Source organism: Dipodomys merriami, unplaced genomic scaffold, assembly GCF_024711535.1.
Source record: "Dipodomys merriami isolate MVZ:Mamm:240054 unplaced genomic scaffold, mDipMer1.0.p SCAF_15, whole genome shotgun sequence".
Lineage (NCBI taxonomy): Eukaryota > Metazoa > Chordata > Mammalia > Rodentia > Heteromyidae > Dipodomys > Dipodomys merriami.
In genome coordinates, this window is record NW_027202826.1 from 32,143,731 (window position 1) to 32,157,543 (window position 13,813).

Here is a 13,813-nt window from a genome sequence, read left to right on the forward strand (position 1 = left end):
TGTGTGTGTGTGTGTGTGTGTGTGTGTAATATATGTATGCTATATATCATACATATGATATAATATAGTCAATATATATTGAATATTTTACATATTCAATATATATTCAAGCAGATTAAAAATACTTGGGAGTACCTCAATTTTGCAACCTAAAGCAAATGTTTAAAATCTGATATACTTTAGGACAATTCATTGGTTGCGAGGGAACATTTGTCATGTCTTCTTCTAAAACAAGTCTGCAGTAACGCTCATCCCAAACAATGCTTGGCTCCTTTTAACTATAGTCTCTGTAGAGAAACGTAGTGTCCCCTTGTCTGTTCAAAGGAGATCATGTTGGTGCCAAAATACAGAAAGGTGCAGTTTTAGGGACAGATTGGAAACTGAATACACAAGGTTAGCTGCTTGGGAAAATGAACAGTAGAGAATCTAATATCTTTAATTATATGTACACGAATATAATGTATGTCCACTTTGTACAGGAGATACATATAGAATTTCAACATTTTACTTAACAAATGAGAATTTACAATAGCAATATAACTGACTAGAGGGCTGTCCACTTAATAATACTTAGATTCCATCTGTACTTGGACAGGAAAGAATTGAATAGTTTACAATCATAGACACACTGACATTTAAAACGAGACTTTATAAAATAATTTATATATCCACTAGCATCTATAGAGAGAAATGATTTCTTTTGCAGGAGTGGGGCAATGAGTGGCATTATCTTTTAAAACTTTCAGGTAATAAAATAATTTAGAAGTGGTTCATGCAGTGGGCAAAGGGGGGGGTAGGAGGTGACTGTTCCTTTAAGATGTCCTCTGGATTGGAATGCATGTAGGTACCACTGGATACCCCAGAACACGTCTCCTCTGAGTTACAATCAGTGTCAGCTTCCACAGGTTGACATGCTTCTTTCCATGTACAGTCAGTTTCTAGATCAAGTGATACAACCTCCTTCCTAGAGTTCTACCTCACATCCCTCTGTGGGAGACAACTAACAGCTCTTCCTTGTTTTCACCACTTTGCTCTGGTATTTGACAGAGTGCCCACCATGACCGATCACATAAACATCCAGCAGGTAAGATGTGCCTGGCTGGAGGCCTCGAATGGTTTCAGTGGTCACTGCTTTCTGCAGGTTTTGACTATGGAAATATTTACAGAGGACCTTTTCCGATTTCTTCCTCGTTGCTGGGCTGAGGCACTGGTTTTGCTCTCTTCTCTTCTGCTCTTCGTTGTAATGTTCATTGACTTCTTTTTTATAGATGCAAAACTTGTTCCTCTCCTGGGTGCCTAGCCAAGCTATCGTGGCTGAAGAACAGGTGCGAAGCTTGTCGAAGGTCTTGATTCTCATGTCTTCAGGAAGGGATGGAAATGCTTGCTTGCTGGGCCTGCTGGTGGCTAAGATCTTCAACATGGACGCTCCTTTCTTGTTTCCTTTCAGACGGATAACATATTTTGCCTTGGGTTTTCCTCTCAGCTGAAACTGCCGAACGCCTTCTACGCTCTGAGACAGGAGAAGTTTCCCATCTCTTCTCACTTGCAGTTGGATAGCATCCAGACAGGAGTGGATGAAGATGGTGACTTTCTGATGAGAAGAGACCGGAGCAAACCGTAGAAATTTTGCTCCCTTCCTCTTCACAAACACATCAGTAATTTTGCCATCTTTCAGCTCTACAGTCTTCTGCTTTGCTTCTTGCTTGGTCCTGGCAAAGGTCCCTACATAGGCTGTGCTAGTGTTGCTGCTGTTGTTGACCACAAACACGTCAAAGTAGTATTGAGTGTCTGGTTTCAGGTCTGAGACGGTGAAGATGTTCTTGTTTCCTATACAGATTTTCTGAATGTCCGCCCTGGGCCTTGTGTAGACATGGCGGCCAAGTTTTGGAGATGGTTTTGCAAGGTAGTTGCGTTCTTTACCCAGAGGATTGGAAGGAAATCCAAAATGGGCAAAGTCAAAGGGGTTGAAATCCAGACCAGGCTTGGGTGCTACCATGAACGCATCGTCCGCACTCAGTTTGGCTTCCACAGCACAGAGACTCTTGAAATTATGTTCTTTGTTGATGAGCACACAGTACTGGATGGGTTGTTTCAGCAGAGAGGCTGTGGGGCTCGGCTTCCAAGCCAAAGTCACTGTGGTGCGGCCCAGAGAAGTCACATCGACTCTGGGGTCATAGGGTAATTCAGGGTATGGCTGGTCAGATGCAGGAGTGGTCGTGGCATATACTTTGAAATGTGTGTCCTTCTCTGTTGAAAGAAGCTCCAACTGGTATAGGCCAGATGGAGAACTCGAGGACATGAAATACTCGACGTCATTGCCCTTGTAGGAGAACAGCTCTGTGCTTTCCTCATTAGTGATTTGCTGCTTCTGCTGCTCCAGGGGTTCGGGGTCACCTGGAAGATATGACAGAAACACGGGCTGTGTGTCACTGTGGTTTACCCAGCCTATGCACCTACGACCTTGGCTTGTCTTTTGTTTCTCCAGGATAAAAAGAAGACATGTTCATAATTTTTAAAATGTGACCCAAAAAAACAAGATTTAAAAAACCATGCATTTTCAGCTAGGTGCTAGTGACTCATGCCTGTAATCCTAGCTGCTCTGGAGGCTGAGATCTGAGCATTATGGTTCAAATCTAGCCCAGGCAGGAAAGTTCCTGAGATTCTTAATCTCCAATTAATCACAAAAAGCCAGAAGTGATCTGTGGCTCAAATAGTAGAGTGCTAGCCTTGAACAAAAAAGATCAGGGACAGCACCCAACCCTGAGTTCAATCCCCAGTACAGCAACACACACACACACACACACACACACACACACCCCATCCATTTTCATTATTCAGAGAGTACACACACACACACACACACACACACACACACACACACACACACACACACACACACACCACACACACACACACACACCATCCATTTTCATTATTCAGAGAGTATTTTATTCCTACATTGGTTTTTCACATCCAGTCTTTCCCCTTCCACATTTTGGTCCAGTTGATACAATTGCCGTTCATTTTCGCTGAAGCTCGTGAGGTAAAGCAACTGGACAAACCTGCTTTTTGAATTTTGTGTTTCTTACTTAATATTATATCATAAAATAATATTACTGCTCAATTTTTTTTACCATTGTAAACAGTGTTTCTGTATAATGTCTTCCTGAATTTTTCTGAATTTAATTATTTTTAGGAATCATGTTGGTGGAAGTTTTAGATCAGACTATATACATATATATAGAGAGATTATTAATAGTTAATAATTCTTATTATTATGTATATTTAGAGATTTATTTAGAGATTATTAATCCCAGTTGTCAATCTATTTACGAACAGGAGTGAATCCATTTGTATGTTGATGGTTAGCTATTTCATTAATTCACTATTTCATTAATTCAGTGCTGGCAGCTGTACTGGACAATCTGATTCTAATACAGGCTACTCTTAAGTAGCTAAAATTTAAGTCTAAGGGATAATAGAGGTGAGTCCTAAAGGCAAAGTACTTTTTCCATTTTTTGTTAATGTCATTATCAAATATTAACAACAAGTAACTTTCCAGTCCCTAATGAAGGGCTGCCTAACCAGAATGAAACAAACTTTGTTATTTTGAAGTGAGATACACAGAATTTCATATTTCCAAACTATGGGCTGAACGCTGTTAATAGCAGATAGCAGATCCATGTCTTTTATCTTATTTTTAGCAATTGTATGAACTTTAATATATGTCAGTATAAACGTCTTTTGTTTAATTTGTTATCTGTACATAGTTGGACCAAGGAGTTGTCATTCAACAAAGCAGTGGATGAATACAATGTGTCATGATCAGCCTTACCCCTTTAACATTCTCATCCCACCTCCCTAACCACCCCTTCCTCACTTTCTTAATTTTGTGGGCTACATTGACTTTTTTACTGCATTCTCCCCATTTATTCTCTTCATTTGTCTATCTCCCTCCCTCTCCCTCCCCCCTTCCGCGCTCCCCCCACCCCCCCCCCCCCCGCTAATCTCACCCAACCCTTTCAGGTACCCATTTCCTGGTGCTTATTTTATTAAAGAATTTTAATAAAGATAAATTTAGATAGATTTTAATTAATTTACCTCAAGAATGACACTGAGTTCCCCCACTTGAATCTACCCTATTTCAGTGAATACATTTGTATACACTTGCCTACCACCCCAAGGTATTTATCATATATTTAGAAACTTGTTCTAACTTCCACATGTGAGAGAAAACATGTAACTTTTGCCTCTTTGGGGCTGACTCCCTTCACTTAACATAATTTTTCCCAGGTCCTTCCATTTCTTTGCAAATGATGTGATATCACTCTGTCTAATGAAGAGTGGAATTCCATTGAATATATATATATATATATATATATATATATATATATATATACATACATACATACACACACACACACATATACACCACAATCTCTTGATCCATTCAGCTATTAAAAGGCATCTGGGCTGGTTCCATGCCTTGGCTGTGGTGAATAGAGTTAGTCTTATCATTCCCTATGGGTATTTCCCACATTTCCTCAGTCCCACAGCGTGTAAGCACCTTTTGTAGAACGCCAGTTGTCCCAGCTTCTCCAGCTATTGTCTTTAGGCTGTGTTGCCCATCTAAGGAGCAGCAGCACTCTATGGCTCTTAAATTGCTCTGCAATATCAGCATCTTCTTTAGGAGTCTAGCTCCCTCTTGCAGCTGAGTTTCTTTACATCCTGCCTGTGACTACTGCCAAATGACTCTCAACTCCATGTTCCCTGGAACACAAAGGTCTTCACTTTGGCTGAGTATTAAGATCACCTACAACTCTCAGGGAGAATGCTGGGGAAAAAAAAAACCCAAAGTCTAGTCTATACTCTACAATAATTAAATCATAATGTGCATGTATGTATGTGATGATACTGGTCATGGGACTTGAACTCAAGACATGTGCTCTGTCTCTGAATTTTGTGGTCAAGGCTAGCAATCTACAGCGTCACTTATAGATTATTTTTAAAGTTAATTGGAGATAGGAGTGTCATAGACTTTCTTGCCCAGACTGGCTATGATCTGTAATCCTCAGATCGTAGCCTCCTGAGTAACTCGGGCCACCAGCGCTCAGCTACATCAGAACTTCTGAGAGCAAAATCCAGGTACCAGAACTAAAGTCCACCCAGTGATGCAAATGTTCAACAAAAACATCAAGGATAATGATAAGGCTAGTCCACACCCATCACCTGCAACTTGTACCCTGATGGTCTCTTCTATTTTTGTTCTAGCAAGATCAATGTCCTCTCAAGCTATTTCTCTTTCCCAGAGGCTCCAGATTCTCCTGTACAGCCTGAACCAGGGCCTGGGCCTTGTCCCTCAGCTTTTTCACTCAAGGCTAGCACTCTACCCTTTGGAAACTGCCGGTTTTCTGTTGGTTAATTGGAGACAAGAGTCTCACTTTTCTGCCCTGGCTGGCTTTGAACCAGGATCCTCAGCTCTCAGCCTTCTAAGTACCTGGATTATAGGTGTGAACCACCAGATGACTTTTCTTCCTGGCAGAAGGTGTTGTGTTGCATAGATCATTCCTGCCATCCATGCAGGGATCAGGGGCCAGGTCAGCCAGTGCCTTACCTGAGCCCTCCGCGCTGGCTTCCTCAGGCAGCTCCTGAAGACTCAGCTTCCACTCCAGAGGTGCATCGCATGGGGTCACCGTGACTGACAGAGGGGTGTTGTCCTCTTCAACCATGAAGAAATACCTGCGGGAAGGTGGATGATTCACACCATGAGCATTCTAAAAGGGACTCTAGGGACTATCAAGACTTACTGGAAAAAAAATCATGCTTCTCAGTTTTAATCATCTGGCAAAATAAAAATGGCACTTTCACATAAAAAAGATAATATTAACTGTAGGGAAAATCCAAAAGTTCAAGGTACTATAGCTGAATTTACTAGCAACAAATATAATAAGAAATCATGGGAAAACATTAATCTCAAGGCATTTTGTGTTAAAAATCAGTCCTTACCTATATCTAACCCTAGGTGTAGTTGCACATAGACCCTGTCAATGCAATGTAGGTCAAAACCAAAAGTATGTCCAGGCACGCTGCAGGACGGGTGCTGGTTTTCCATGAATTTGCTAATGTTGTCCATGAGCCTCTGGGCCCTTCACACAGTCATTACTAATTCAAAAAGTCATATTCACGGCTGTCTACTTCTGTGTTCCAGGGCCTCTGGCTAGATAATACCAACTTCATGTGCTCACAAACATTGCTGCTCTTCACGGCTGAACTCATCCACATCTGCTCAGATAGTTCTAACCAAAGTTTGAGGCATAGGGCTCTTACTCTGACACCATGCCTTTACTTTTCTGTGCTTTTACCACATAAGAGTTCTCTAGTTCATGAGACTCCATCACAGAACCACTTAAGTGTTCACTCAGTTCCTTATCTATCACGTTCATTCAAACAAACCATTTCAGGCAGTGCTGAAATGATACCCACAGACTAGTTCATTTCAGAAAAAAACTAATCATAACATTCATTTCAATGAACCAAAGGCTGATGCTGCTGGGGCACTAAGTAGAAGGGGTTTAAGACACAGCCTTCACCCACTACTGTTCACTGTTCGCTGAACAGACAGCTATGGATCTTTGGAATTGTATGACTAATGGTGTAAGGAAGTCTATCTCTTAGAATGTCAATGAGTCTCAGGTTCAAAGGAGAAATTGTTTCTGAAATATAGCTATCCAATAATTAACAGTGAAAGGTAGAGAGGGGTCACAAAATAGAAAATTAAGTAATTTTATGTATAATTGTTTTTACATATGATATATTATCTGTATATGGTATCACATATACGATATATAACATCATATATCATATATTATATATGACATCATATATATTATATGTAAGTAATATATAAATAATATATAATGTCATATATCATGCTATATATCCAACTATATATAATATGTATGATATGTTGTATGTGTGACATATATGACAATATGATATATATCCTATTATATGTAAAAAGATATATATCATAGATATAACATATCTATATATGTTATATAGATGTATCATACATTATATATCATATATAATATGTGTCATATACTATATGTGATAAATCACTTATGATCTATGTAATTCAAACACATATAATATAAAAACACATATAATATAAAAACCATATCTCTGAAATACCTAGAAATATTATGTGAACTTATTAATTTGCTCATGCTGGGATAAAGGAAATGAATGGTATCAGTTTTATCACTGGAATGATTCTCTTAAAATCTAGCTGTATTTGTTAAATATTATCTTTCTTAAGCAATGTAAACCCTTAAAACATCACGTGTATTCAAATAATTTCATTTTAACCCTGGTGTCCTTAGATGTGTCCTACCATCCTAAAAATAAAAAAACAATAATTCTGGAATGCAAGAAATGTAGGGATGGCTGCCTCCACTCCAAAGGAAATTACAGTAGGAGAACAGACAGACTTCATTAAGATCAGAAGCATCATTGCCATTTTCTCTCCCTTACTTAAAGCAAAGAGGAAATGCTCTCCATCCGTGGCTTTTCAGATTATCGAATCTACCTCTGAAAGGTGGCCTTTCTTTGTTTCTTGAGTGATACAGACAGTCCACAGGGGGAATACCTTTTAGGTGTGTCTCGAAAGAGGTAACTGCCAATTTCCGCTCCATCCGGAATGACAGAGGAGTCATGGAAAAATGCCTTGTCCCGGATCTGCATCTGGAAGAGCTCCTCATCTCGCGTTGGGAGCTTCTGGGCTCTTGAGCTGAGCGGTACCAGCAGCCACAGCAGCCCCCAGTGGAGCAGTGCCATCCTGTCAACGAGAAGCCACACTGACATGAGTGTTGCAGGTGGACAGTGCTGCAGGTGAGAAATGTGCTAACATGTTCAGTGAGGCTTTGGATTTGGCAGAAACTTGGAGATTTTTTGTGTCTAAAATTGTTTAATGTTGGGCTGGGAATGTGGCCTAGCATGCATGAAGCCCTGGGATCGATTCCTACCACATAAATAGAGAACGCTGGAAGCGGTGCTGTGGCTCAAGTGGTAGAATGCTAAGTTTTGAGCAAAAGAAGCTCAGGGAAAACACCCAGACCCTGAGTTCAAGCCCCAGGACTGGCAAAACAAATATTGTTATTATAAAGGTGATATACAGCCAGGCACTGGTGGCTCACACTTGTAATCCTAGCTACTCAGGAGGCTGAGATTTGAGGATCGCAGTTCAAAGCCAGCCTGGGCAGGAAAGTCCATGAGACTCTTATCTCCAATAAACCACCAGAAAACTGGAAGTGGTGCTGTAGCTCAAGTGGAAGAGCACTTGCCTTGAGCTGAAGAGCTGAGGGACGTGCTCAGGCCCAGAGTTCAAGCCCCACGACTGACAAAAAAATAAATAAACCAAAATAAATAAATAAATAAATAAATTTGATATACAGAGGAGTTATAGTTACGTAAGTCAGGTAAAGAGTATGTTTCTTTTTTGGACATGTCACCCCTTCCCTCACTCTCTCCTAGTTCTTCCCTCCCATTTCCATGCACAAGTTGTAGAGTTCATTTTTCACATAGTGTCCAGTGAGGACCACAGCTGCATTTGTTCACCCTTTGTCCCTCCGTTTCTGTGCCCCCTTATTCTCTCGAAGACAAATAAATGAAGAAACAAGACAAAAAGAAAAGGAAAACAGCAACGAAGAAAAAAAACTCTTGTTACCATTTCCTAGCGTTCATTTCAGAAAATATTTTATATGATGAGAGGTACATAGGCATTGCCCCTTCTAAGAGTAGCCTCCTCAAGACAAATTTTTTTTTCTTTGATACAAGCACATAAACTTGAGGTAACTTGTGTGTGTGTGTGTGTGTGTGTGTGTGTATCCTCAAATATTTCATGATGCTGAGAATAAATTAACCAAGATTTCAGCTATTAAAAAGACTGTGAAACAAAAGGAATTTGAGCATGTTAACGTGCCTGGGCACTCAGACAGAGAATTCGCACTTTGTTATGGCACAAACCAGTACAATCACTGTGGAAAATGCTTTCTAACAATGTCTCAAAGCTTGACCTGCAGTGATCTCTGAGGGTCAGTCCCTTGCACAGTTATAAAAGGTTTGCAAGAGTTTGATCAGAACCAGAATCATCCCTTAGCAGTGAGTTTACTAAATGCTAGTTGAGAGTAAAACTACTACTTACAACATAAGTCACAGGGACCCATCCAAAGACAGGAAATTACTGCAAGTGAAAAAAAAGTTCCTTAAAATTAAAGATTATTATTTGTTGGGGGGGGGTCCGGTCATGGGGCCTGAACTCTGGGCCTGGGCACTGTCCCTCAGCTCTTCAGTTCAAGACTAGCGCTCTACCACTTGAGCCACAGCGCCACTTCCAGCTTTTTGCTTATGTGGTGCTGAGGAATCGAACCCAGGGCCTCATGCATGCAAGGCAAGCGCTCTACCACTGAGCCACCTTCCCAGCCCTATTATTATTATTCCAAGATCAGAGATATTATAAAGTTAAACTCCTCCATAGGTAAGTTATTAGGTGAGTTATTTATTGATCTCTAATTGGTACAGAACCTTAGCCCCTTCCAAACAACATGTACATCAAAAGCTGTATCAACCCCATTAGAAAGGTTGGCTCTTCCCTGTAAAACAAGCTAGAGAGAGGTGGAATGTTTGTGGATAACATTGTTCATGAATCTCACTAAGTTATATTTCAGCATTTATCTCTGACTTTATCAAAAGCCCTGTAACTTCTGATGCTGTCTACTTCCCATTGGTGTAACGATATCACAGCCTCTGCCTTCCAAGTGCCTGTTTTCATTAAGCAGCCTATCTGGGAAAGTTCTTTTATTTAAATGCTTACTAAAAAGTTTTGCTTATCATGAAAATTAGGTATATGTTGTTTTTTTCCCCTCACAGAAAAATCGATGTGAAGAATTACTTTCCTTGCTTCTTTGACTTAGCATACACCTGGAAAATATTAAATATTAGAGATATACAATGTTTGGGCACTTAAGTACATTAAATTATGTAAAAGTAAAACTGACAGTAATTTGAGATAAGGTGAATACCAACTGAAATAGTCATTACTATGGATATGACTAATATGCATCTAGTTGAAACATTTGCTTGCTTTGCTTTTATTTTTGCCTTGAGTATGTTCAAAAATAGATTTTAAGGGCTGGGAAGTTGGCTCAGTGGTAGAGCGCTTGCCTTGCATGCCTGAGGCACTGGGTTCGATTCCTCAGCACCACATAAGCAAAAAGAAAAAAGCCGGAAGTGGCTCTGTGGCTCAAGTGGTAGAGCACTAGCCTTGAGCTGAAGAGCTGAGGGACAGTGCTCAGGCCCAGAGTTCAGGCCCCACAACCGGACCAAAAAAATAAATAAATAAATAAAAAATAGATTTTAAAAACTAAAATTTTTTGGAAGAAATAAGCTTTTTGTTTTTTAAATAAAAGTGTGAACAGTATTTCATAATAATCTTTCTCAGTATATTTATTTATTTCCAAATGTGTGTGTGTGTGTTTGTATGTGTGTGAGTCTGTGTGTGTGTCTGTGTGCTAGTCCTGTGGGCTTGAATTCAGGGCCTGGGCACTATCCCTGAGCTTTCTCTCTCAAGGATAGTGCTCTACCACTTGAGCCACAACTCCACTTCTGGCTTTGTTGGTGTCCAACTGGAGATAAGAGTCTAATAAACTTTCTTGTCCAGGTTGGCTTTGAACCACAATCCTCAGATCTCAGCCTCCTGAGTAGCTAGGATTCCACGTGTGAGCCACAGACACCTGGCTTCAAACATTTTATTTCTTGGTGTTTTCCGTTCCAAATCTCTGCAATGACTAAATGTCACCATGCACTAAATTCACCAAGTTCCTTGCCACATTTAGGTGAGGTAGGTGCTATTCTACTGGAATGAATCAGAGAAGGATACAGATCTGGGTAGGCCCAATCTTCCATCCTGTATTACATCTCTCAGGAAAGCTAAAGTCACTGCTTACTTCCGATCCCTACGTCTTCACTGCATTGCATTTGAAAGGAAACCTGACTGGGAACTAAGAAACCTGATATTTTGTCATATTACCTAACTAAATGAAAGATCTTCACCATGGTACATGACTCGCATGGACCTCAGTTTCCTGGAGAGTTTAGCTAGATGGAAATGATCCATTACCTCTACAAATGGATGCTGATTTCCTACAGGAGTACTAACATCCTCCTCAAACCAGTTAGCACACTACTAATAACACCAGGTCCCTTAGGTTTATTTTTTATTTTGTATTTTTTGCATATTAATTTTTTTCATTGTATGAACATGGTATATCCTCTACATACTTGAGTTGTCTTTCATAACTTTTTCATATTTTTCTTTTTTTAATTTATTATGAAAATACCATACAGAAGAGTTACAATTAATGGGCAAAATAATGAGTACATTTCTTATCAAGCATTATTGCTTCCTTGTTTGTCTCCCCTTCCTATCCCTTCCCATAACCCGCCCCCCCCACACCCATATATCTCCCCTACTCCCCCCACCCCGCCAAAGTTGTAAAGTTCGTTTTTCTACATAATTACTTGTACATCTCATTGTTGCAATGGGTCCACCTGTACCTTTAGGTTTATTAAATAATCTATCCCTCAGTATTCAAGTGATTGTGAAGGAGAAATCCAAGAGAAGCTGGGAATGTAAGTGGAATCTTTCATAAGTTACTAATAACAAGTTAGAGCAACAAGAGATGTATTGATGGTTTAAACCAAACCTCAGCAAACTTGTTCTCAATAGGAATAAGGTAGATAAATTGAATGGGACTACCATCACCTATTATTGTATAATATATTATTATATATTAAACTATATATACTATATTACATTTATTATATATTATGTTATATAGTATCCACTATTCCTCCCCATCTACCCTTGCTCCTTTCTACCCTGAATAACATGTTTAGCAATATTTATTAATTTAGCACAAATAAACCCATTCACATTATTCTTCCTGTAGTATCCAAATTTTTCCTCTTGAGAGCCAAAAAGATCAATTGTGTGTATGTGTGTGTGTGTGTGTGTGTGTGTGCGTGCACGTGTGCACACACACATGCTAGTCCTGGGCTTAACTCAGGGCCTGGGCACTGTCCCTGAGTTTCTTTTGTTCAAGGCTAGTGCTCTACCACTTGAGTCACAGTTCTACTACAGCTTTTTAGTGATTACTTGGAGCTAAGAGACTCATGGACTCTCCTGCCCAGGCTGGTTTAAACCATGATCGTCAGATCTCAGCCTCCTGAGCACCTAGGATTATGGGCATGAGCCACTAGCACTAACAAAGAGGAGAACTGCTTTTAAAGAGTTGCTTCAGAAATTGTCGGACGTTGTCTTGCTGTATGAGAGGAAAGCAAGCACACTCTGGTAGCCTAGTGTGAGAGATAATGGGGTGTATTTTCCCAGGGGCCACTCAGGGGCAACCCCACTGATTAAGTTCTAAGGTTGCCCATAAAGCCGCCAGCTTCACAGAGCTACTGGATGACTTGCCTGCCTAAGCAGCCCAACACCCTAGGATATTTGGGGTACTGATATCAGCTCCAGCCCCTCAGGAATGCTCAGAATTTCCCTGGCATCCTTCATTATCCTTAGGACGACCATTTGCTTTGTTAAATTGGCTAATTTTAAGAAATGGGATGATATTAATACACTCTATTGTGTATAAACATGCGTGTTCTTGGCACTTTTCGAAAATGTTCTGTCTTAGCTACTGTTAGTGACAACCTTAAGATGAAGGCACGATTTGTATTTTTGTTTCCATTTTAAGAAATAAAGGATGCTTGTAAATTGCATTTTCCTCAGGTCTTGTTGTGCCAGTACCAAGCTGTTTTGATTACTATGGCTTTGTAGTAGAGTTTGAAATTTGCTCTTGGTATTCCTCAAGCACTATTCTTTCTGTTAAGGATCATTTTTTTGCTATTCAGGGTCTTTTATTGTTCCATATGAATTTTTGGATTGCTTCTTCTATTTCATTGAAGAATGAGGTTGGAATACTGAATACTGTATCTCATTTAATTTGTAAATAGCCTTGGGAAGTATTGCCATTTTCATGATGTTGATCCTTCCAATCCAGGAGCAATTTTCCTTATTTGAAAATGCTTAGGACTAGAAATATTTTGGACTGAGAACTTCCTTAAATTTTAGAGTATTTGCATCTACATAATAAGATGCTTTAGGTATCTAATCTAAGCACATACATTATTTACCCCCCTTAGACACATGGCCTGAAAGTAAACTCATAGAATGTTTTATAGTACTTTTGTGCATGAAACAAGTTTAGTGGTATTGAAGTTTTGACAAGTAGAGTCATATTAGTGTTTAAAATATTGGATTTTGGAGCATTTCCGACTGCAGATTTGTGGATTAGGGATGCCTAGTATGTCCATGAACAGCTCTGAAGGGTAAGGTTTTGGAATCAAAGATAGCTCTTTTGCTCTCCTATAAAAGATTTAAGTACCTAGGTTCAAGTTCCTCTCTGCCGTGAAACTCTTGCACTATCTGTGTTTCTTGTTATATTGTGGGATTTGGGGGCCAGAGAATGTATGAATGAAAGTGCTGGTGGCATTCCCACCATCATTGCTCTGAGAAATCAAGTCCTTGATCCTACAGTCTCTTGCCTTCTTCTACTGTCCGAGAAACTATGGCAGATTAATTTTTAGCCTGGAAGCAAAGGAAAATCCCCGACTCTCCATACTTCTTAACACTAAGCTTTTCCTCATTAATTTTTCTTTTACTGGTTTGTATAGTTTATTAACTGACGTAGATGTT

General features: G+C 39.7%; 1 protein-coding gene across 2 annotated transcripts in view; it reads right to left on the minus strand.

The window, feature by feature from the left end:
- Window positions 1–408: 408 nt before the first annotated feature.
- The window catches only part of Ndnf (neuron derived neurotrophic factor), a 33,175-nt gene continuing 19,770 nt past the window's right edge, over window positions 409–13,813 (minus strand). Inside the window, exons 2-4 of one of the 2 annotated variants that reach the window (XM_070022529.1) lie at window positions 7,652–7,840; window positions 5,615–5,739; window positions 409–2,394 (exon numbers count right to left, since the gene is read on the minus strand). In XM_070022529.1, coding sequence (XP_069878630.1) covers window positions 1,001–2,394; window positions 5,615–5,739; window positions 7,652–7,839 — 1,707 coding nt within the window. In that variant the 5' untranslated portion in view covers window position 7,840 and the 3' untranslated portion in view covers window positions 409–1,000. The remainder of the gene's footprint in view (window positions 2,395–5,614; window positions 5,740–7,651; window positions 7,841–13,813) is intronic. The other variant, XM_070022530.1, reaches the window with a different exon arrangement.